Below are 22836 nucleotides of genomic sequence, written 5' to 3' on the forward strand. Positions count from 1 at the left end.
AGAGCTGATGAATCATATCATGACAGGAAATGTGATTTCCACCTAATTGGAATCCTCCATCTTTGATGTTTAAATCAATAGAGGAGACCGGGGTTAGTTGTTACTCTTTACTTCAGTGAATATTTCTCTGGGTAGGTTTATTTTTGAATGTCAATTTCTGTATAGGCACGTATGTTAAAGTTGTGCATACAAAAAAAGCTACTGAACAGTTCCACCTGTTGCACAGATAAGAAGATAGAGTTCATTGAACAAACACTGCCCCAGTAACAGGGCATGTTGTCACACTACTGTATATGAAGTAAGTTGTTACAATAAAACCTGCCATGAAACAGCCTGTTATAGGCTTTTTCAGTAATATTTAAGAAACACAAAACAATTGATGAAACAGCAAAACAGTATAGCATTACTTTTGGCCAATATATTAGGGTTAGGTTAGGTTACAGTTAGAGTTTTATGACTATCATCATTATATAGTTGACACTTGTTGACCTGTATGTTTGCTAGTGTAGTTTTATTGTGTTCACTTGTTTGGTCTACAAGCGTAGCAAAAATTTGACTGGAATATATTTTGAAATTTTAGTTTGGAGGATAGAATTCACAAAAGAAAAAATATATTTTAAGACTACATTTTGCTCTAGGTGTCGAAACCAACTTACAAAACCACTGATAGGGAAAACTCAAAACCTTATAGTTACTTATAGAGGTGTGTAAAAATATTGATTTTCCGATGCATCACGATCTTCATTTGAATGATCTTGATATCTATTTAGACCTAGACAAGATCTATTTTTTTTACTGTATTTAACCCTCTACAACAATGAGAGAAAATTGCTTGCATTTGCAACCAAATTTCACGCTATGCGACTAAAATGTAGATATTTGCCAACTGGCTTGTTAATGTTTAGATTTCACTGACCTGTAATTGTGAAGTATAGTGGGGAAGTATTCAGTAGCGATATCCTTTGACATGCTCTCATTTACAAATGCTCTTAAAGAGACAGTACTGGTTTTGCAATTAAACAGTAAGCATGAAACAAAAAATAGTAAATGCAGTATTTTATTATATATATTGATTGAATATATGGATTTGTTCATTTTTAAAAAGCTAAAATGTGACCAAAATGATGAAAAACGAATAAAATATAATTAGTAAAATAAAATGTTTAATAATGTTTCTAGTTAGAAGGTCCCCTGTATAATTAACCATATTAGCTGTGAGAGAATTTATTTTAAATGTAAGCGAAATGGACATTATAACTGAAATATACCCATATGAATCGATATCAGATCATAACTGGAATCGAATCAAATCAAAGCAAGAGCATGTGAATCGGAATCGAATCATATCGAATTGGGAAATCTGTATCAACAACCAGCCCTGGTTACTCAAGTCTAGCTCTTGTGAAAATGGCTTAATGTGATAACTAACCCCAGTCATCTCTTTTACATGGAAGAGCCCCTTTCAGGTTTCTAGAAGTGGTTCATCTGTTTGTTGGTGTTTAATTATTGACTGTGTGTGTGTTTATGCGAAACAACCCTGAGTCAGTCCATCCCCTGCTGTGCATACTAAGAACACACTGTCATCCTGTAAACAGCCATTCACACAGATATGCATGCACATGTACACCATTCACCCTTTTTATACTCATGACATCATGACCTCATCATCCCGTGTCTGAAGGAAGCCATAGACTGAGAGCAAATGCAATAACAATAGCATCATCAGTCTCGTTTACACTGTTGCATCCTAAACCTCCTTTCATGTTCAATGAGTCATTTATCTTGACGAAAAGGCCTCTATCAAGTTCAAATCAAATTTATGCGGTTTCATTTATACTCACACATTAGTCAGTCCTCAGTCAGGCGTACGGTAAATTATTCATGCTCAGATCAAGTGTTTTTGCAACAGTTTCATGTGTAACTGTCCGTTAGTCGATCCCTATAACCTTCATTCCCATCTCAATGAAAGAGAGGCGACACCAATTTTGATCTTTTGATGAAAAATCAGGCGTTTTAGGCCTGAAGTTCTCTGTCAAGACTAAACAGCATATAAACCAGGGATGTCAAACATGGGATGATGCCAAGGAGTCATCTCCAGCCCGCGGGATGATTTGCGGAAAAAATAAATAATGTCAAAATCAAATCAAATCACTTTATTGTCACACAGCCATATACACAAGTGCAATGGTGTGTGAAATTCTTGGGTGCAGTTCCGATGTTTGAAAACATTCACGTTGATTTAGCCTGTAACTTGGGTAAGATGTATTCATACTATTATTTTATTAGCAACAGCAGAACAAATAAGCATTTACATTTGTAGTGTTGCATGTATATTATAGTTTGCATCAACAGTGGAATTATGTGGGACATTCAGCGCTCGCAGAGTCACACGTATCAGCGAAAATGTCTGAGGGTGACAAGTTCCATGGCCACACATTCCCACAGTGAAGTTACTCTCACAGAAATAATGACAACATGGACAGGTCCAATAATATATATTAGACGTAATAACTGTTGCATTGTTTCCGTCCCATTGAACTATTATTCATTTTAAGCAGGTTTCAGTTCCTTGGCGTTTATGTACGGTTTCAGATGGTTTATTGAGACTGAAGCTCCAGCTAAAGAGCGAGCGGTTCTCTCTTTTTCTTGTAAATATCATTGCTTGATTCCCTTCAACTAATTGTGATGAAACCTTTGGTTAATGAAATTAGTAAATTCCATGTTTTTCCTTTTGTTCAGAGTAAAATTAGCACTCATCAACCCGCAAAGTGTGGATATTTTATGCGCAGTGGTGGGTTATTTCTGTGGCGGGTGACTTATAATAAGTCTTGGAGTGACATGTGACAAGAAATGCAGTCAGACACAAAGACACGCATTTAAAGAAACACATTTGATTATATTTTGAAGAACAGATGAAAGAATAAAGCCGTTGATGCATGTATCTGATTCGCTGTGTATTCAGAGGCGCTCTGCCGCCCATAAGCGCAGCGCTTCTCTTAGAACACGTGAATGCAGAGTGCTCACTGTTTCTGCTATTTCAGTCATCTGAAAATACAGTAGTCTACAAATGCAAGAACAGTGTCATCCATGAGAATGCTGAAAATGATCTCAGACCATATCAGGAGGTGCTCTAAGTTTAGTTTGCTTGATTTCCACGGAGCAGTTTGCATTTACACGCATTGTGAATGCAACATTGCTTAATTCCAAACATTTGTGGCTAAATACATAACCATACAATGCAAATGACATGCAGCGACATTAATTAATTGTCATGTGTGTCATCATAATTCACTACAGCTTCAGAAGTGGTGTTTCATATACCTTTTTGAATAACCAGGAGCTGGTAAAAAAAATAAAAAATCAAAGTGGCTGGTGAATTTGAGCATTCACAGCCACTGTGGCTGGTGGGCAAAAAAAAAATTCTTATCTTTTTACCCCAGTGTTAGCTATGAAAACAGCATCTTTCTCTTTTCCTGCTCCAATTTTCCTTTGCTCCACTGCTGATCTACCAGTGTCACTAAAGAAATTATATTTTACCAAAGGTTGCAATCTGAATTAAATGTGGTGTCATAAAAAAACTTGCTCCGTGAAATAAGACCAAAACAGCGCACCTTTCTATTGCGTTGTGTTCGCTGGCTGTACTCAACAACAAACACGGTGACTGGTTTAGTCCGATTCATGACTAAATGACTCTTGAGCTGGTACTTTTAAAACAGTGATTCACCAGCTCACGAGTTCTCGTTTTGAATCAGTTTGACAAATCCTTCGGTGAATGAACTTACTAAATTACTCGGAGGGGCTGAATGAATATGTGATTTGCTCTCAGTCATGTCGAAATGTTTTGTGTACAAAGTTGATAAACTATGACGATATATAAAATTTTGTTAAAGATAATTAATCATTTTAATACATAATTTTAAAAGTTATTTAAACTGTGTATATGTGTATGTATGTATGTATGTACACACACACAGTATATATAATTTATAAAAATAAACTTTGCCCCCAAGCAATGTTGCTTGGTCCAATCAGGCCTGCGACCCAAAATGAGTTTGACACCACTGATATAAACTATCTAAAAAGTACTTTCAACAAAAAATTATGGACCGGGACGATGGAGCCATCTAGCGTGACAGTACAGATATTACAAGATGTTACTTCATGAAAAAACAACTTGGCAAGATTAAGGGCAAGTGTTTGCTTTTAAAGGTTTATCAATGTCCACATGGTTAAAGGCATGAAATCAAAATTTAGTCCATATCTATTAGCTATGGAGCTATACACATACATACACATTTAATACATATTTAAAATTTATAGTCTCTCTCTTCTTGAAAACAGACTGAAAATATCGATGACTCTCACAATCTTTCAGTACACAGATTTTTGTCCAATCAGATGCTCTCTAGAATGAGAATATCCCTCTGCCTAATTACATAAGCAACCTAGGGTTCATGGTTGTCGCGTAAACTAAAGGCTATTGGCTATAAACATCTTTGGAAAAAGCCCTTCGATATGTCCTTACCAAACTGTTTCAATAGAAAATATGTCAACACACACACAAAAAACTGAGCTCACAAAGCAATTTCACAGGTACTTTTTTGTTTGTACAACCGAGAAAAGGATGGAAACTGAGAAATTGGTGAATATCTCTCAAATGAGTTTGAATGAGGAAAAACACAATAGGTTGAGGTCTTGCACTGAGTAACCATTCTTAATCCATGATGTTATTGCTCTTGCAGCAACACACCAACCTTATTCCTGGGCTGAGCCTGAGCACATTGGGCATCTTTGCCAACAATCTGTCAGTATTGCCACCAGCTGCTGGGCCTCGAGGCGTCCCACCCGTACCCCCAACTGGCTACAACCCCTTTCTTGTGAGTGCAAACCACCATTGGAATTCATTATGTAACTGCAACATATTTGAATGTTTCAAACTCAGAAATGCATGAAACTTTAGCAGGATTGGGCAAATTTCAGAATTTAAGAATTGCTCCACTTAGTTGACACTTGTTGACCTGTATGTTTGCTAGTGTAGTTTTATTGTGTTCACTTGTTTGGTCTACAGGCGTAGCAAAAATTTGACTGGAATATATTTTGAAATTTTAGTTTGGAGGATAGAATTTACAAAATAAAAATATATTTTAAGACTACATTTTGATCTAGGTGTCGAAACCAACTTACAAAACCACTGATAGGGAAAACTATCAATGAAATACAAAATGGTAAGGCCCAATTCATGAATTGGAATTTAATTGGAATTGGAAAAACAACACAATTGGAATGACAGGAAGAGGAATTTACTGAATTACATACAGTCACACTACAGAGGAATTGTATTATTTCCACAAGTTTTGTGACAAATTATAAACAATTCCATCATTCATTTTGACTAATTATGCCTGTATATTCCATGGTATGTAGAATAATTTTTTCTCAACTGACATTGATAGATATTTGTATAAACGAAGTTGAATATTGTCAAAACTAGGGATATCTTAGGGAGCCTGTGAGTGCTGAATGTACCGCGTGATTAAAATAAATTTCACTGATGATGCAAACTATAACATACATGCAACACCACAAATGGAAATGTTTATCTGTTCTGCTGTTGCTAATAAAATAATAGTATGAATACGTCATGTCAACAAAACATTTTGTTTCATTCTGTTGCACTCTTTCTAGCTGTTTATGAATGCAAGAAGAATGCATCCTGTGTGAACACCCACCAAGAAATGCATCAAATCAGCGCTTGGTGGATATGACCCTAAATTAGCCTAATTAATCAGGGCTTCCTTAAAGCTGAAATATGTCATTTCTGCTCCAGTAGTGCCACCAAACAGAATTGCAAAAATAAACTTTGTTTTCAATACAGCTTTCTGAATATGCCCCCATCTGCCATTGGTCAAACAAAGAGATAGTCCCGCTCCCAACTCACAACATTGGTTGAGTGACGTTGTTGGGGTGGGTCTAAATGGGTCGCTCAAAACAAACAGAGCAATTTTCATTGCACAACAGAAACTTAACCTATGAATGGCTTACTAATAATTGTCTCTAGGCTTGGGATCGATGCCTTTTTCCCGATGATTGTTGATATATATTTATTTTTATTTTTTTCAGATATAAGTAGGGCTACCCATTGCACAATAGTCTTTGTACATAACTTTGGTAAAGTGTGAGCAGCAGGGTAAATTAAAGGGGGTTGCACACCGGACGTGTCTTGCCAACGACATGGCACATTCTAAAATTTGAAATAATTATTTTCTATGAAGGTACACACAGCGCGGGCTTGCATAGTTTTCCATTAAATTCGACTCAAATCATTATCAAAGGACAAAGAATATTTATTCTAGCCATCAGTGGATGAACTAATGAAGGCAAAATGAGTGTCCCAATTCTCCACCCAATAATTGATCAGCTATCTTGGATTTGTAGTAAAGGAGAGCCAGTGGAATGTTCTTGTGATGTAAATCGTTAATAAATGTATCCATGTCATCTGTTCCAGGGTCATTCGTCACATCTGGGTGGACTGTATGGCGTTCCGCCTGCTAGTGCCATCTCTCACCAGCACACAGTGAGTACACACACCCTCACACATACAATAAAGCACTCGAGGCCTTGCTATATTGTGAATATAGTCATGGCTGAAAGGGTAGCAAACCTAGAGCTTTTATAGGCCAGAACATGGGCCAAAGTTAAAATGTGTTTGAAATGTTTTTTTCTCCCCTTTAGTCTTTATTTTGTCCCAGTGATAAAGCATCTGTGATGTTATTTTTGATAGATGAATTGGTTGTTATTTTCCAAATAAACTGAGCATCTAGCTAATGGTGTTGACTTGAAATGCTGTTATCTCCTGAATAAAAAAGCTTTCTGACATCTTCAAACTATCACTATCAATGAGTCATTGGTTTCCAGTGCACAGGCACATGTCAAGCAGGTCAGGTCCTTTAAGCCAAAGGACATCATTACATCTGTGTATTACTGAATGATAATAAAGCGCAAAAAAGTAAAAGAAGAAATAGAAAGTGCTCAGTTTCTCTTAATTATACGCAAACATGACATTTAGAGCAGAATTCTGTGTTATTTTAGTGCAGTACCTTTAACTGAGCTTCTAATGCTTCTCATATCTGTGTCCCTGCATGTTGATATCAGACACACTGAAGAATTTTGTGAAGTTCTTGTGCGTTTACACGCATTCGCTTTTTAAAATTTACTGATCATATGGTTATTTCCCTTCAAATCCTCATGTAACTGGCTAAGTTTAAACTCTTGTTTTTTTAGGGGCCGCTCCGCTGATGTGGCATTACGAGCCCGATGTCTGAATGTGTTTATAGTGGACAAATCTCAAAACAGTTTGGACCCTATTACAGTTGTCTTTAGCGATGTACTATTTTAAACGGATCGCCCAAAACGCGTCTTAAAATTACGATAACGAAATTAATTCACAAACTTATTCGTGATTACATGTCAACAAACATGAAAGAACGGAAAATAATAAAGACAGCGGATAGGGAGATGTGGGTGATGTTTTATTTTATTTTCTAATTATTTTTTGTCTCCTGCTTCCCAATACCTTGGTCTCCTCTTGCTCTCACTCATCGGGACAGTGCACACACTGGACGACAAGGTGTCTAGAGATCAAGCTGGTTTAAAATCTCTTGTAGTGTTTGCGACTAGTTGGGACGTGTCCCAGGAGTTGGTTGTGAGATCTGAGACTTTTCGTCGCAGACCGTAGCTGACTTAAAACATTAAAGGAGACGAGATTGAATAGTGTGCACTAGACTTTAGAAACAGACAAGAGGTTTGTGTTCTCAACATAACTTTGAGTGATGAATGAAACCTGTGTGAATGTTTAGGGCTTGACCTCCAGTCTGTGGTGAAGTGAGCAGTATTTAAGTGGAATTGTGGGTGGTTTGGAAAAAACAAATCTACTAGGGGTGGGTCAAATGAAAGAATAGCCGACTATTCGTCAAATAACCAACTACTGTAGTTGACTAGTGAGGTGGAGTAGTGAGTTTATCTAGATTTAAAAATATTTTTTAGTGATGATGCCCTAAAGGAGACACATTTAGAAATGCAGCTTCTTAGCGAGGGTTTTTACCATGCTAACAGTACAAGTAAATGCTGAACTGTCAGCATGCCAAAACTCTCTGTGATAAACACCGTCGCTACAACCATTAATGGTGGTTGGGGGATGCACATCAACACAGAACGTATTTCATCTTTAAGACTGACTAATTGTTCAGATAACAAGCTGACTAGTTAATTTTGAAAGTGTGTAATTTGAACATCCTTAAAATCTGTCTGACATGCTCAAAGAGATTTTCAAAGCAGCAGAGTTCAGGAGGAATGCTTGATATTATAATTATTATTATTTTATTTTTTTTACTTTAGAGTATTATGTTATAGGATGATGTAATTGTTTTGCTTGTCTTTTTTAGTTTATTTTGCTCTCTTCACAGCAGGCTCCTGAACAGGAGGTGGTCTACCTTTTTATTCCCACTCAGTCTGTCGGTGCTATTATTGGCAAGAAAGGGCAACATATTAAACAACTAGCACGATTTGCAGGAGCCTCTATTAAGGTAGGTGTTCCTGGCCACCTAAATGCCACTGCTGTCAAATCTGTCACATCAAGTTTCCTTGTGTGGTTTTGTTGCCTGAATATCAACCACAGTGTAAAGCACATCTATCCATATCATTTTCTGTGTCCTGTTGATGAGATCCTTGGTCTAAACTTGCTCAGAACTGGCCTAGTGCCTCAGTGTGGGTGAGCCAATCATCTGTAACTATCATACTACTCTTAGTATTTCTGCTGTATTCAGTATGTTTACTGTGCAGAGTATGCATATTTTCAGTAAGCATGGAAAACCCAGATGACCTACAAAATTGCATGTTAACGTTTTGTGTTTACATTTTAACGTAATTTCTTGATTTATGATTTGATCTGACCACTTATTATGAGTTATTTTGATTTAACTCAAAAATAGATTTTAAGTGCAAATTTGTTTATCTCTGAGGTAACAGTATAGCAAAAAAAAATTATATATTTTTTTTTGCATGTTTCACTTACCAGTTATATCATTTTTTTTTAAAGTCAATACAAAATTGACTTTTTAGGCTGTATACAGTGTGAATTGAGCAATATTTAGTAAGTAATTAGTAACTAGTAATTAGTAACTAGTATTCCATTCGGATTATAGCCAGCCTCTGTTGATTCAGCCAGTCTTCTGGATTACTTGCTTATCAGAGAGTTGTTGCCAGGGAATAATTGGGAAAGAGCCCTCTGGTGACTTTGTAATGTCACAATAACATAAGAATGAGCTGATCATTGATGTTAAAGTAATATTGTGCATTAAATGATCTCGATAATGCAGTCTAGGCCATTTTTGGGTGTAAGTCTAGCAGCTCATTTGTTTAAGCTCTGTTCATGTGTTTTTTTTCATGTGTAGATTGAACCTGCAGAGAGCCCTGATGTCACTCAGAGGATGGTCATCATCACTGGGCCGCCGGAAGCTCAGTTTAAGGTAAAGAAAAAAGATCAATCTGTACAGAAATAATGGATACGAACTTTAAATCCCAGTATTTTTCAATGAACAGTAAATGCACATGAACAAAGTCTTTCTCTCTGTGTTTCAGGCCCAGGGCAGGATATTTGGGAAGCTGAAAGAGGAGAATTTCTTTACTGCAAAAGAGGAAGTGAAGCTGGAGACGCATATAAAAGTGCCCTCATCAGCTGCCGGGAGGGTCATTGGGAAAGGTGGCAAAACGGTAAGAATACAGTGAAATATAGAAGTAATAGACTATGTAGCATGTGTTAGGGGCCGTTAACACCAAGCGCATCCTTAAGCTAAAAAAGGTAGACGCAGCGCCACAAATAGAGCAGACATGTTTTTAACAGTTGAAGCTTTTTTAGCTAGACAAGGCATCTAAAAAACACAGCGTTCCTGCACGAGCCCTGAAAAAACTGCAAGACACAGAATCTTGTTCTGTTTACGCCTACATCATGATAATTATTTTTCTGAGCTTGCTGAAAACCCTATTTACCCCGACCATGATTAAAGGTATAGATCACTTAAAAAATTACAATTCTGTCATCATTTACTCACCCTCATTTTGTTCCATACATGTTTGACTTTCTTTCTGTCTTGCTTGGAACACAAAATTATTTATCTTGCAAAATGTCCAAGCTGCTCAGTCCCTGTTCACCATTCACTTTCATTGTATGGAATAGAGCAGCTTTCTGCTAGACATCTCCTTTTGTGTTCCACAGAATAGATAACATGAGAGTGAGTAAATGAAGACGAAGAGATTAAGTTTCATTTTTGGATAAAATATCCCTGTAACAGTTCAAGGACGGGCAAGGAGGTGGCGGGAACCAGATGAACAATCAACGTAAAATTTAAACAGAAACTTAAATACACATACAACGCGGCCGCGTGCGTCTCTCTCGAACCGGAGTCTCTGGCTGCCCCTTATCTCGCTCTCCCACTGATCAGCTGATTCAGTGCCGGCCGTGCTCCATCACGGCCCAGCCACGCCCACCTCCTCGTCACACTCCTCCCCCGCCCGATTCAGGCCGGGGCGCCACCAGTCTGACTAACTCCTCCCCCATCTCTGGGGGGGAGACGCTGCCCTTCAGGCCATTCTGTCAGCTGGTGGTCCACCCCGTCTCCTGTGAACCTGGGGGAGAGACGAAGGGAGGCGTGGGGAGAGGAAAAGGGCGAGCGGAGACACACACAGAGAGAGAGAGAGAGGAGAACTTGCTCACCGGCTCCCGGACGCACTATCGCCCGGTCCTAAACTGCTTCTCCGCCCTCTGACGGACGCCAGCTCACTCCTCCCCCGGCAGACGGTAGTGAGTCCTCCGGCCCCTGGCGGACGGAACCGCTCCTCCCCATCTCAGCAGATGGCAGCGGTTCCTCCGGCTCACAGCGGCTGGCAGCAACCCCTCCGTGCCCAGGCAGACGGCCGTGGCCACTCCTCTGGGGGATGGCAGCGGCGAGGACTCCGCAACAGCGATCCCTCCTCCCTCCCAGGTTTTGGCACCACTGTAACAGCATAAGGATAGGCAAGGAGGAGGCAGGAACTGGCTGAACATTCAACATAAAGTTTTAATATCAAACTCAACTTAAAACCAACATAAACAAACATGCAACACGGCCGTGTACATCTCTCTCTCGAACCGTCGTCTCCGGCCACCCCTTATCTCGCTCTCCCGCTGATCAGCTGATTCAGCGCCGGCTGTGCTCCATCACGGCCCGGCCACGCCCTCCTCCTCATCACAATCCCTTTAATGTAAAATGAGAAGTGTGTGAGATGGATGTCATCTCAAAGGTGATTTTCCAATTCCAGACCTACTTTAGCATTCTGATTCTCAATTAAATATCTATGTTAAATATTTTCAGTCAACAGAATTGTTTTGTGTAACACATCAAGAGCACAGCTGTTGTCTAATTACATTCCTTTTATTGTGCTCCATTATGAATGATTGAGTAAATGTCTGTTTTGCACTAATAAACACTAACATATGCAGTAATTCTGGGAATCAATTAAAAAGATTTTATATTTATTTCCTAATAATGATGAGATGTGCATTTTTAAAGAATAGAGACACTGTTGATTAATCAAAGTTAATGTGGTGTGAAAAGTTCTTGAGAGCTCATACACACCTCCAGAGTAAATTATGAAAATCGAATGTTACAGTTTTCAGCAACAGTTTGATAATCATTTAAAATGTCTTTACTGCACAGGGAAACAAACCCACTTTCACCTGGTAAGCATATAATGCATATAATATGCCAATAAAATGGTTAATAATGAAGGGATGACTTTGAATAAAAACTTAAAATGCTTTTCTTTTCTTTTTTTCACTACATTGTGTTGATCATATTAATATCCTTTTCTGGCATGGTGCACTTTGGGGAGGCTGCACATGTTTGCTTTGGAGAATTGCCCTCAGAAAAGCAATTTTTATAGATTTTTTTTTTTTTAAACATCGAAAAATATTATTAGAATATTTTAGTGAATACACTTCATTTTTAGCACAGTTAGAGTCATATACGTTATTTTTAAGTTATGAGGAATTGCTTAAATGTGTTGCCAAGAAGCAGCATTGTGCAACAGTGGAATGGAAATAGATCAAAAGGGATTTCACGCATTCAGGGAATATTGCAGTTGTTTTTGATTTTGATTTTTTTGTAGTATCAATTATTAAAGTATCTACCTTTTTATTATTTACTAAACAGTTTAGGTAAAAAGTTAGCAAGGAGACAATTCTGTTAGATTCTGTCATGTTGCAGTTAATGTAAAGTCAATTACAATAAAATGTGCAGTAGTAAAATTGTTTTACAGCCTTCTTCCTTGCTGCTTTTTAACATGTTTAGTATTCTGACATGTGCACAGTGTGTAGTCACTCACTTTCAATACATATATTTAAATAAATTAAAAAACCTGTCTTTGATTTATATTTGCACAATTTTGCCTCCAAGTAACACAAAAAATAACCCCCCAAAATATAATTCTTCTAAAATTAAGTTTGATTTTAGTAATTTTTAGTAAAAGTCCATTTTAACAAGAATAATATATCCAAATAAAAAAAAAAAATTCTACAATTGATATGATTTTATTATACTTGCAATAGAGGGATAAGTAGCTGATTTATTTTTTCCTTGAAGAAATTGGGTCTGCAAATTCACTAGGATAACCAAGCTGTGTTAATAATAAGATTATTAAGCTGTGTTTTTGGGTAAAATACTTTTATTATATCTAAAGTTTAGTTATTATGCTATACAGCTGTTATATTACATATTGTGTCAAAGATTTTGAAGAGGGAAGCCTGATCCAAATCACTGTGACCTGTTTCATTTGGGATTATTATTTGTTTCAAGAACTGCAGGTTTTGTTTGCCCAGGTTTTTAGGAAATATTTGGCTACATTCAGAGAGCTCATACCACAGGGGTACTCCCAACTCGATCTCATGATAAGTCGTACGAATTCATGCAAGTTGGCTAAATTGTATGAAATCGTACAAATTCAAAATGTGCAAATACCCTCATGTTTCATGCGGAAGTAAGCGAAAGTTCCACGTGTCAGACGTTGTGTACATGCTTCTTAATTTTATGCACTAACCCCAACCCCAAATCTAAACCTAACCATAGAGTAGAGTGTGGAAGGATAATTTTAAGTGTAAAGAGTATGTTTTGTATGACGGAAGAAAATAATTTTCGCATTTTAGAAGGAGATGAGTGAGAGTCACCTGATTGGCTGTTGCAAAAGTTGTATGAATTTGTACAGTTTAGACAACTTGTAGCCTACTCGTACAAATCTGTACGATTTCTCCGTGAGACTGTGTTGGTACAACTCACTCATTTGTAGAATAGAAGAAGGTTGGAGTTATTGTTCAAGGGCAGAAAAGCAGTAAAGAATTCATAGAGCTTGGTCTTGACGTTGATTGTGTACCAATGAGCTTCTGGATCTGTACACCTTTTGCTTGTGTAGGCCTTATTGACATAGACTCACTGAGCACTTTATTAGGAACACCTGTACACCTATTTATTCATGTGATTATCATATCAGCCAATCGTGTGGCAGCAGTGCAATGCATAAAATCATGCAGATACGGGTCAGGAGCTTCAGTTAATGTTCACATCAACCATCAGAATGGGGAAAAAATTTGATCTCAGTGATTTTGACCTTGGCATGATTGTTGGTGCCAGACGGGCTGGTTTGAATATTTCTGTAACTGCTGATCTCCTGGGATTTTCATGCACAACAGTCTCTAGAGTTTACTCAGAGTGGTGCCAGAAACAAAAAACATCCAGTGAGCGTCAGTTCTGCGGACAGAAATGCCTTGTTGATGAGAGAGGTCAACTGGAGAATGGCCAGACTGGTTCGAGCTGACTGAAAGGCTAAGGTAACTCAGATAGCCACTCTGTACAATTGTAGTGAGCAGAATAGCATCTCAGAATAGAACACGTCGAACCTTGAGGCGGATGGGCTACAAAAGCAGAAGACCATGTCGGGCACTTTATTAGGACCATAGTGTTCCTAATAATGTGCTCAGTGAGTGTATACTGTATAGTGTTTTACTTCCTTTAACCCAGTTGGCATTGTGTCCTTTCAGGTTAATGAGCTGCAGAACTTAACCAGTGCAGAGGTCATAGTGCCACGGGACCAAACCCCAGACGAGAATGACGAGGTCTTTGTCAAAATCAGTGGGCATTTCTTTGCCAGCCAGGTAAATGATATTTCACTACACATTTAAATAAAACTTTATCTGCAGTTTGGTTGAAAAGGGCTGAAATTTTAAGCTCCAATGTCTCCAAAATAATAATAATTGGACGTCCCAAACATGTCACTTTGTGCCTAGTTAGGACGGGTTGTAATATGCTCAGCTGCTGACAGATCCAGCATTTTAAGACAGGTTTCTTGTGGTCCTACAGACTGCACAGAGGAAAATCAGGGAGATCATCCAGCAGGTGAAACAACAGGAGCAGAAGCACCAGCAGGGCCCCCTCATCACACACCGCTCCAAGTGACCATCAGGGCAGCCCCAGCGGGCACCTGCCAATGAATGTAGCCCTCCCAACTGGAATCAGACCAGACGAGACCGGATGAAGGGGACCGGCTGGGCAGACCAGCAGCCGCGGGATCAAAACCAAAGAACTTCTTTCTGGGGAAGATGAAGGAGCCACAGGCAGAGAGGCTCTGAATGCACTGCCAGCTTGGGGAGGGTGGGGGGATGGGTGAATGGGTGAATGGGTGGAGGGGGGTGGATGGAGTGAAAGACAAATGTACCTTTTCTCTTGTTTAAACAAACCCTGACTGAGAGAAGAATTGGCATCTGTTATCAAGACAGTTGATAAGGAAACATCAAGGTGATCAGCCAACATACCAATTTCTTTTATAAACATTTAATTTAGGCTTAACACACAGATAAGAAGCTCCATTAACATGTACACTGATGCATTTTGACCGAGTTGTGTTGTATTCTTGGGTAGGTAAAGTGGTGTGAATTTACAGTTTGGGGACAGATTTCTTTCTCATGAAAGGTTTTGATGTTCAGATTGCAATTTTACTGATCCTTAGCAGTATTCTCAACAGTACACTAGAACAAATATACTGTTATCTACAGCAGAAGTATGGTTCTTCTTGTTTTGCACAAGCCATCAGATGTGTAGTGCACATATGCAGTTGTTTATACATAACATATTTCTCATCTTTCTTTAACGATGGGACAGTACGGTTAGGAAATGACAAAGGTTTACTTTTATCTTAGATTGTTGGACTCATCATCTGAGAAACATAAAAGAGATGAAAGACAGTGCTGGGTTATTTGGAATCTTTGTTACTTAGCCTGTGTGTGCCAATGGATCAGTTCAAATCCCTTTTAAACATTTCTTACTGTGCATATTTTACATTCGGTTTTCATTTTTAGCTTTCAACTCTTTTAGTTTTTCTATCCATTGTCATAGCTGACAGCTCAACGGTTTCCCTGTTATTTTACACCAGTGTTTTTGCAGCCTCTGCATTTAGTAATTTCATCGACAGCCACTCCCACCCCCCCCCCCCACCCCCAAAGGGAAGTAGGTGGTAGTTATTATGAGAGGTAAAGTGATGGGCCTGTATGCATAGGCATGTTGTAGTTGTGGATTAGGAGTTATCACCCCTTGTTTGCTTTAAGGGGTATGAAAAGAATATAAAGCACACACCAGCGTCTGAAAGACAGCGCACCTTTACTGGGTTGGCGTCGGGCAGAATCACAATAGAATGTGCACCAAGAACTCTGCCTTAATATATGCTGAAACAAAATGAGAATATGGGCAACTTAAAATGTGATTGGAGGGTCAGGTGACTGGGGAAGGACAGGGGTAAAAGTGGGACGAGGAGGCACCTTATGACCTGTGGTACACACACGACCGCAACTGGCTTTAAACCTCTTTGTCAGGGAGCTTTCTAAATGGCATGACAGCTGTGAATGTACAATATGCAGCCTTTTAGAAAGCACCATCCTGTCATGTTCAGTTGGGCAGTGTTTTGTTTTTGTTTTTTACAAAAACTTGGGTTGTTTTACAAAACTGATCAACTGTTTCAACAGTTTGCTGGACGTGCAGGCATGGATATCCCTTTGTGCTTTTCTTTTTTTTTTACCATGGAAGCTTGTGGCCTTAAATGTCTCCGGTCTATGACATCACAGAAAGCTGTCTCACCCAATGAGAGCTAAGCTTCATCTTCCAGACACAAGGTTTATGCCAATACACACAGCTTCCATTTGTGTGTATGTGTGTGTGTATATATATATATATATATATACTGGCGGCCAAAATTTGGAATAATGTACAGATTTTGCCATTTCGGAAGGAAATTGGTACTATTATTCACCAAAGTGGCATTCAACTGATCACAAAGTATAGTCAGGACATTACTGATGTAAAAAACAGCACCATCACTATTTGAAAAAAGTCATTTTTGATCAAACCTAGACAGGCCCCATTTCCAGCAGCCATCGCTCCAACACCTTATCCTTGAGTAATCATGCTAAATTGATAATTTGGTACTAGAAAATCACTTGCCATTATATCAAATATAGTTGAAAGCTATTTGGTTCATTAAATGAAGCTTAACATTGTCTTTGTGTTTGTTTTGGAGTTGCCAAAGTATGCAATAGACTGGCATGTCTTAAGATCAATATTAGGTCAAAAATGGCAAAAAAGAAACAGCTTTCTCTAGAAATTCATCAGTCAATGATTGTTTTGAGGAATGAAGGCTATGCAATGCTTGAAATCGCCAAAACAAACTGAAGATTTCATACAAAGGTGTACACTACAGTCTTCAAAGACAAAGGACAACTGGCTCTAACAAGGACAGAAAGCGATGTGGAAGACCAGATGTACAACTAAACAAGAGGATAAGTACATCAGAGTCTCTAGTTTGAGAAATAGATGCCTCACATGTCCTCAGCTGAAAGCTTCATTGAATTCTACCCACTCAACACCAGTTTCATGTACAACAGTAAAGAGAAGACTCAGGGGTGCAGGCCTTATGGGAAGAATTGCAAAGAAAAAGCCACTTTTGAAACAGGAAAACAAAAAGAAAAGGTTAGAGTGGGCAAAGAAACACAGACATTGGACAACAGATAATTAGAAAAGAGTGTTATGGATCTGAACCCCATTGAGCTTTTGTGGGATCAACTAGACTGTAAGGTGCGTGAGAAGTGCCCGACAAGACAGCCACATCTATGGCATGTGCTACAGGAAGCGTGGGGTGAAATGTCACCTGAGTATCTGGACAAACTGACAGCTAGAATGCCAAGGATCTGCAAAGCTGTCATTGCTGCATGTGGAGGATTGTTTGATGAGAACTCTTTGAAGTAGTTTAAGAAGTTCTGAAATATTTTTCAAATTGTAATAGTAATTTTTCATGTTATTAATATCCTGACTATACATTGTGATCAGTTGAATGCCACTTTGGTGAATAGAAGTACCAATTTCTTTCCATAAGAGCAAATCTGTATATTATTCCAAACTTTTGGCCACCAGTGTGTATATATATATATATATATATATATATATATATATATATATATATATATATATATATATATATATATAAACATACACACATACATACATACAGTTGAAGTCAAAAGTTTACATACATTTAGGTTGAAGTCATTAAAACTCATTTTTTAACCACAGATTTCATATTAGCAAACAATAGTTTTGGCAATTCGTTCATCTACTTTGTGCATGACACGAGTAATTTTCCCAACAATTGTTTACAGACAGATTGTTTCACACTTAATTGACTATATCACAATTCCAGTCGGTCAGAAGTTTACATACACTAAGTTAACTCTGCCTTTAGCAGCTTGGAAAATTCCAGAAAATGATGTCAAGCCTTTAAACAATTAGCCAGTTAGCTTCTGATAGGAGGTGTACTGAATTGGAAGTGTACCTGTGGATGTATTTTAAGGCCTACCTTCAAACTCAGTGCCTCTTTGCTTAACATCATGGAAAAACCAAAAGAATGCAGCCAAGACCTCAGAAAAAAATATTTTGTGGATTGTTCATCCTTGGGAGCAATTTCCAAACGCCTTAAGGTACCATGTTCATTTGTACAAACAATAGTACGCAATTATAAACAACATGAGACAACACAGCCATCTTACCGCTCAGGAAGGAGACGCATTCTGTCTCCTAGAGATGAACATAGTTTGGTGCGAAAAGTGCAAATTAATCCCAGAACAACAGCAAAGGACCTTGTGAAGATGCTTGAGGAAACAGGTAGATAAGTATCTATATCCACAGTAAAACGAGTCCTATATCGACATAACCCGAAAGGCTGCTCAGCAGGGAAGAAGCCACTGCTCCAAAACCACCGTAAAAAAGCCAGACTACAGTTTGCAAGTGCACATGGGGACAAAGATCTTACTTTTTGGAGAAATATCCTCTGGTCTGAAGAAACAAAAATGTAACTTTTTGGCCATAATGATCATCATTATATTTGGAGGAAAAAGGGTGAGGCTTGCAAGCCGAAGAACCATCATTCCCAATCATTCCAACCGTGAAGCATGGGGGTGGCAGCATCATTTTGTGGGGGTGCTTTGCTGCAGGAGGGACTGGTGCACTTCACAAAATAGATGGCATCATGAGGAAGGAAAATTATGTGTATACATTGAAGCATCATCTCAAGACATCAGCCATGAAGTTAAAGCTCGGTTGCAAATGGGTCTTCCAAATGGACAATGACCACAAGCAAACCCCCAAAGTTGTGGCAAAATGGCTTAAGTATAACAAAGTCAAGGAATTGGAGTGAATCCGATAGAAAATTTGTGGACAGAACTGAAAAAGCATGTGCGAGCAAGGAGGCCTTCAAACCTGACTCAAGTTACATCAGTTCTGTCTGGAGGAATGGGCCAAAATTCCAGCAACTTATTGTGAGAAGCTTGTGGAAGGCTACCCAAAACGTTTGACCCAAGTTAAACAATTTAAAGGCAATGCTACCAAATACTAACAAAGTGTAAGTAAACTTCTGACCCACTGGGAATGTGATGAAAGAAATAAAAGCTGAAATAAATAATTCTCTCTACTATTATTCTGACATTTAACATTCTTAAAATAAAGTAGTGATCCTAACTGACCTAAGACAGGCAATGTTTTCTACGATTAAATTTCAGGACTTGTGAAAAACTTTAAATGTTTAAATGAGTTTATATATATTTGGTTAAGGTGTGTGTAAACTTCTGACTTAAACTGTACATACATATATACAGTATATATATAAAAGAGAGAAATATTTATGAATCTATTTTTTCCTATTTTGTGATGAGAGCTATTAATAAGAAACTAACAAAAAAAAAGTTTTTTTATTTTTTATTTGGTGGAACACTGCCATGTTATTCTGAAGGGAAGTGTTTATTTCTTTAAAGTAGACTATGAATATTGATAGTGTACTAACAATAAAAACAGTAAATGAATCACCGCAACACTTTGATCAGAATGTGATCAGTGCGCATGTCAGTATTGTGATCTACCTCAGGCGTCAGGGTACCTCAGTCCCCCTTTTTTTTTTTTTTACATTTTGTATGCCTTGTAAACTGAAAGTTTTGAAAGTTTTTTCGTTTTCTTTTTAATAATAAAACTAAGAAAAAAGATCTAGTCTGAACTCTTCAGGTTTACCTGAGAAATGGATCTTAAAGCTTTCAAAACTGTATCGGAATTTACTGCGTTCCTTTGCTGAATGCAAACTTGTATCAGAGCTGAGATTTACAGAATGTATAATTGTGTCCATGTGGTATGGAATGAAGAGAGGAATTACAGTGGAACCTTTGTACTGATTTCTAGATCAAAAACAAAAAGATTACAAAAAGACGAATAGAAAGGATAACTGCTTAATTAAAAGGATTCTCTTGGAGCAGTTGCATGATCTGAAGTCTAAGCTAGCTATCTCTTTACATTTTATAAAAATCAGTCTAAATTCATGAATTGCAGAACTTTATATATATATATATATATATAAAGTCAGTTAACTTAGCAGGCTCTACTATCAATTTGGGTTGATATGAAAATAAACATTTAAAAAAACATTTCTTGACGTTATAATTTACAGAGTAGTCTACTGGCTGTCAATGTGTTTGATAAAAGTGTTTATTTATAATCACACAAAATTCAGATGCAAATCCACAAATGCAGGTATTTTTCTCAGATCTACTCTGACCACAACGCTTTCTATCTCTCCCTGATCTGTTGCTGGTTACAGTACATAGATGCTGTTAAGTGTGTTACCTCTTCTAGACTGAGGCTTATGTGAAGTACATGAGCTCAATGGAGCAAAAGATGGAAAAGTCAATGAAGAGAGTTGACGGTGAATTTGTTCAATTCAGGTGCTTGTACTTGCAAGGCTGGGTTGCTTTCATATAGTTTGCTAATTCACATTCATATTTGTCTGTGGACTGAACTGCAAGCTGCAGAATAATCTGTCCCACTCTATAGTTTTAGTCTCCATAACGTTTAACGTTTTTGGTAGGGGTGATACTCAGTTGACGTGCTTTACTATAGACCTCTGTAAATTGTTAGTCTTTTTACCTACACTGAATCAACTTGTCCACATTATGCTTACCCACAAAGAGTAGCACAGATATCAGGCACTTCAGAGAGAGAGGTTTTTTAGATTAATTGCTTATTTCTTTAATCAAAATTGTTTATGTGACGTTAGGCCAATAATCTGTGGATTTCTTTGCTTTAACAAACTTTCACTTAAAAAGCTGAAAATGGTTCTTGATTCTGTGAAGGGTTGTAGGCTTTGCCAGATGAGGCTGTTATTGAATAATAGACTTTATGCTTAATCTCAGGTGTTTTCAGTTTGGGTAGCATTATAACAGATTTACTCAGATGTTTTAATTGTAAGTGTAACTGTTATATGTGCCACACTGTTGGTAGACACCTATCTAAAGTTCTACAATGGTTTTTTAACTTTTTCTTAAGAGTTTGTATTTTGAAGCTTCTTCAGGTGTGCATCAGTCGCTATTTAAATTTACAGACACATTAGTCGGTACATGCATTATCATCATACTGTTATATTGTCTCTGTAGTCTGGTAATTAAGATGTCTTGCTATCCATTATGATATCCTGTAACATAACACTAGGGAGAATTGAGGTCTTTGCATTATTTTTAGGCCAACAGTCATAGCTAATAAATCAAACAAATCTGAGGTCAGTTTAGGATTAGCTGTTTGTAGTGTTGGAACGATTGTGGTCTGCTTTATGCCCTTAATAAAGCTTTTAGGGTGAAAGAACAATTCAATTAGGTGCTGTACTGTGTTTTTTGGGGTATTTGCCTTAGATTGATATTAGATTAGACACCACAGACACATCTATAGTTGCTCATAGTATGACAGCATTGTTCTAGTCACATTTAACTCGGGATGAGAGAGGAAAATCAGAGCGATGCATAAGAAATCAAGGCAAATCCTAGGCTGTGAAATTAACTCCTTTAAGCCTTTTCTACATCCACAGCAAATCCATTCCTACACAGCTCTCAAGCTTCTCGCGTTAGTTCGATTTGAACGATGTGAAACAGACTGGGCTGTCGGGTCCCCTCAGCTGGATTGTGGGTAGTGGGGAGGCCCGAGGACTGAGAGCTGATATTCTTTCTTTTTTGTTTTTTGCTAACAACCATGTTGTTTTGAAATGTAGGTGAACTGTACTGCTGATCAATATGGATTTGAGCAATAAAGATTATTTCTAAAATTCCTCTGTTCAAAGCTCATCTTGTCACAGCTTCATTGTTGAGTGTACTCTGTAAAAAATAGAAGATACTCAAGGCACCATTTGGGGTTTATCCCATGCCACACCTGCAGAACTCGCTAGAGAACCTCCAGACACCCTTGAAAGGAGCCTCAAATATACTATTTATGTACTCCAGGAACTTCAAAATGTATTTCAAGTGCCTTGGGCCACATCCACACTAATATGTTTTTGTTTGAAAACGCATCTTTTTCTCTACATTTACATACTGAGATTAAGTTTTTGACAGCCAAAACTGAGCTTTTCGAAGACGCTCACCCAAATGGATAAATTTAAAAAATGCAGTCTTTGCATTGTAGTGGACGGGAAATGGAGATATCTAAAAACGATGTATTTGTTGGCATGTGATGCAGTCATGTGATCCATTCAAACTAAAACAATTAAGATGGTGACCCATGTTGTAGCGGCATTGTTGTGCCTGCTACTCATTTTGATAGCGTTGTTAAAGATAAATATTACTTTGTACAACCTTCATATTGCATTCATTCAAAGTCGATGGGACGTTTATTCGAAATTGCTGTTAAGCGGTGGAACACAAGGACAATTACGTTTCTGACCATACATGGAATGGCGATTTTTCGCATGTACAGTAAGGGGATTTAAGAGTTTTCATGCATTTTAGTGTGGACTAATAACTTTTGGAAAATGCTTGAAAACGGCAGTGTGGGCTGAGAGCGTTTCGAAAAACTAAAACGCTGTTTACAAATGTATCCGGATTAAAGGGATAGTTCACTCAAAAATTACAATGCTCTTACAATTTACTTACCCTCATGCCATTCAAGAAGTGCATGACTTTTTCTTTTTTTTTTTTTTTCAGCAGAACACAAGCAAATATTTTTATTAGAATATCTCAGCTTCATAGGTCCATACAATGCAAGTGAATGGTGGCCAGAACTCTTAAATTCCAAAAATCACATAAAGGGAACATAAAAGTAATCTATATGGTGATATAAGTGTAGGTGAGAAACAGAACCATATTCAAGTTCTTTTTTTTATTCTTAATATCCACTTCTGAAAGTCACATGTGGT

General features: G+C 37.9%; 1 protein-coding gene across 4 annotated transcripts in view; it reads left to right on the forward strand.

The window, feature by feature from the left end:
- Nucleotides 1-20086, forward strand: part of LOC127447188 (insulin-like growth factor 2 mRNA-binding protein 2) — a 102666-nt gene extending 82580 nt beyond the window's left edge. Inside the window, exons 10-16 of one of the 4 annotated variants that reach the window (XM_051708836.1) lie at nucleotides 4743-4877; nucleotides 6506-6574; nucleotides 8466-8582; nucleotides 9450-9524; nucleotides 9637-9768; nucleotides 14123-14236; nucleotides 14442-20086. In XM_051708836.1, the coding sequence (XP_051564796.1) occupies nucleotides 4743-4877; nucleotides 6506-6574; nucleotides 8466-8582; nucleotides 9450-9524; nucleotides 9637-9768; nucleotides 14123-14236; nucleotides 14442-14537 (738 nt within the window). In that variant the 3' untranslated portion in view covers nucleotides 14538-20086. Of the gene's footprint in view, nucleotides 1-4742; nucleotides 4878-6505; nucleotides 6575-8462; nucleotides 8583-9449; nucleotides 9525-9636; nucleotides 9769-14122; nucleotides 14237-14441 lie in introns of all 4 variants that reach the window. The other 3 variants (XM_051708835.1, XM_051708838.1, XM_051708837.1) reach the window with 3 other exon arrangements.
- The last annotated feature ends 2750 nt before the right edge of the window (nucleotides 20087-22836 follow it).

Source organism: Myxocyprinus asiaticus, chromosome 10, assembly GCF_019703515.2.
Source record: "Myxocyprinus asiaticus isolate MX2 ecotype Aquarium Trade chromosome 10, UBuf_Myxa_2, whole genome shotgun sequence".
Lineage (NCBI taxonomy): Eukaryota > Metazoa > Chordata > Actinopteri > Cypriniformes > Catostomidae > Myxocyprinus > Myxocyprinus asiaticus.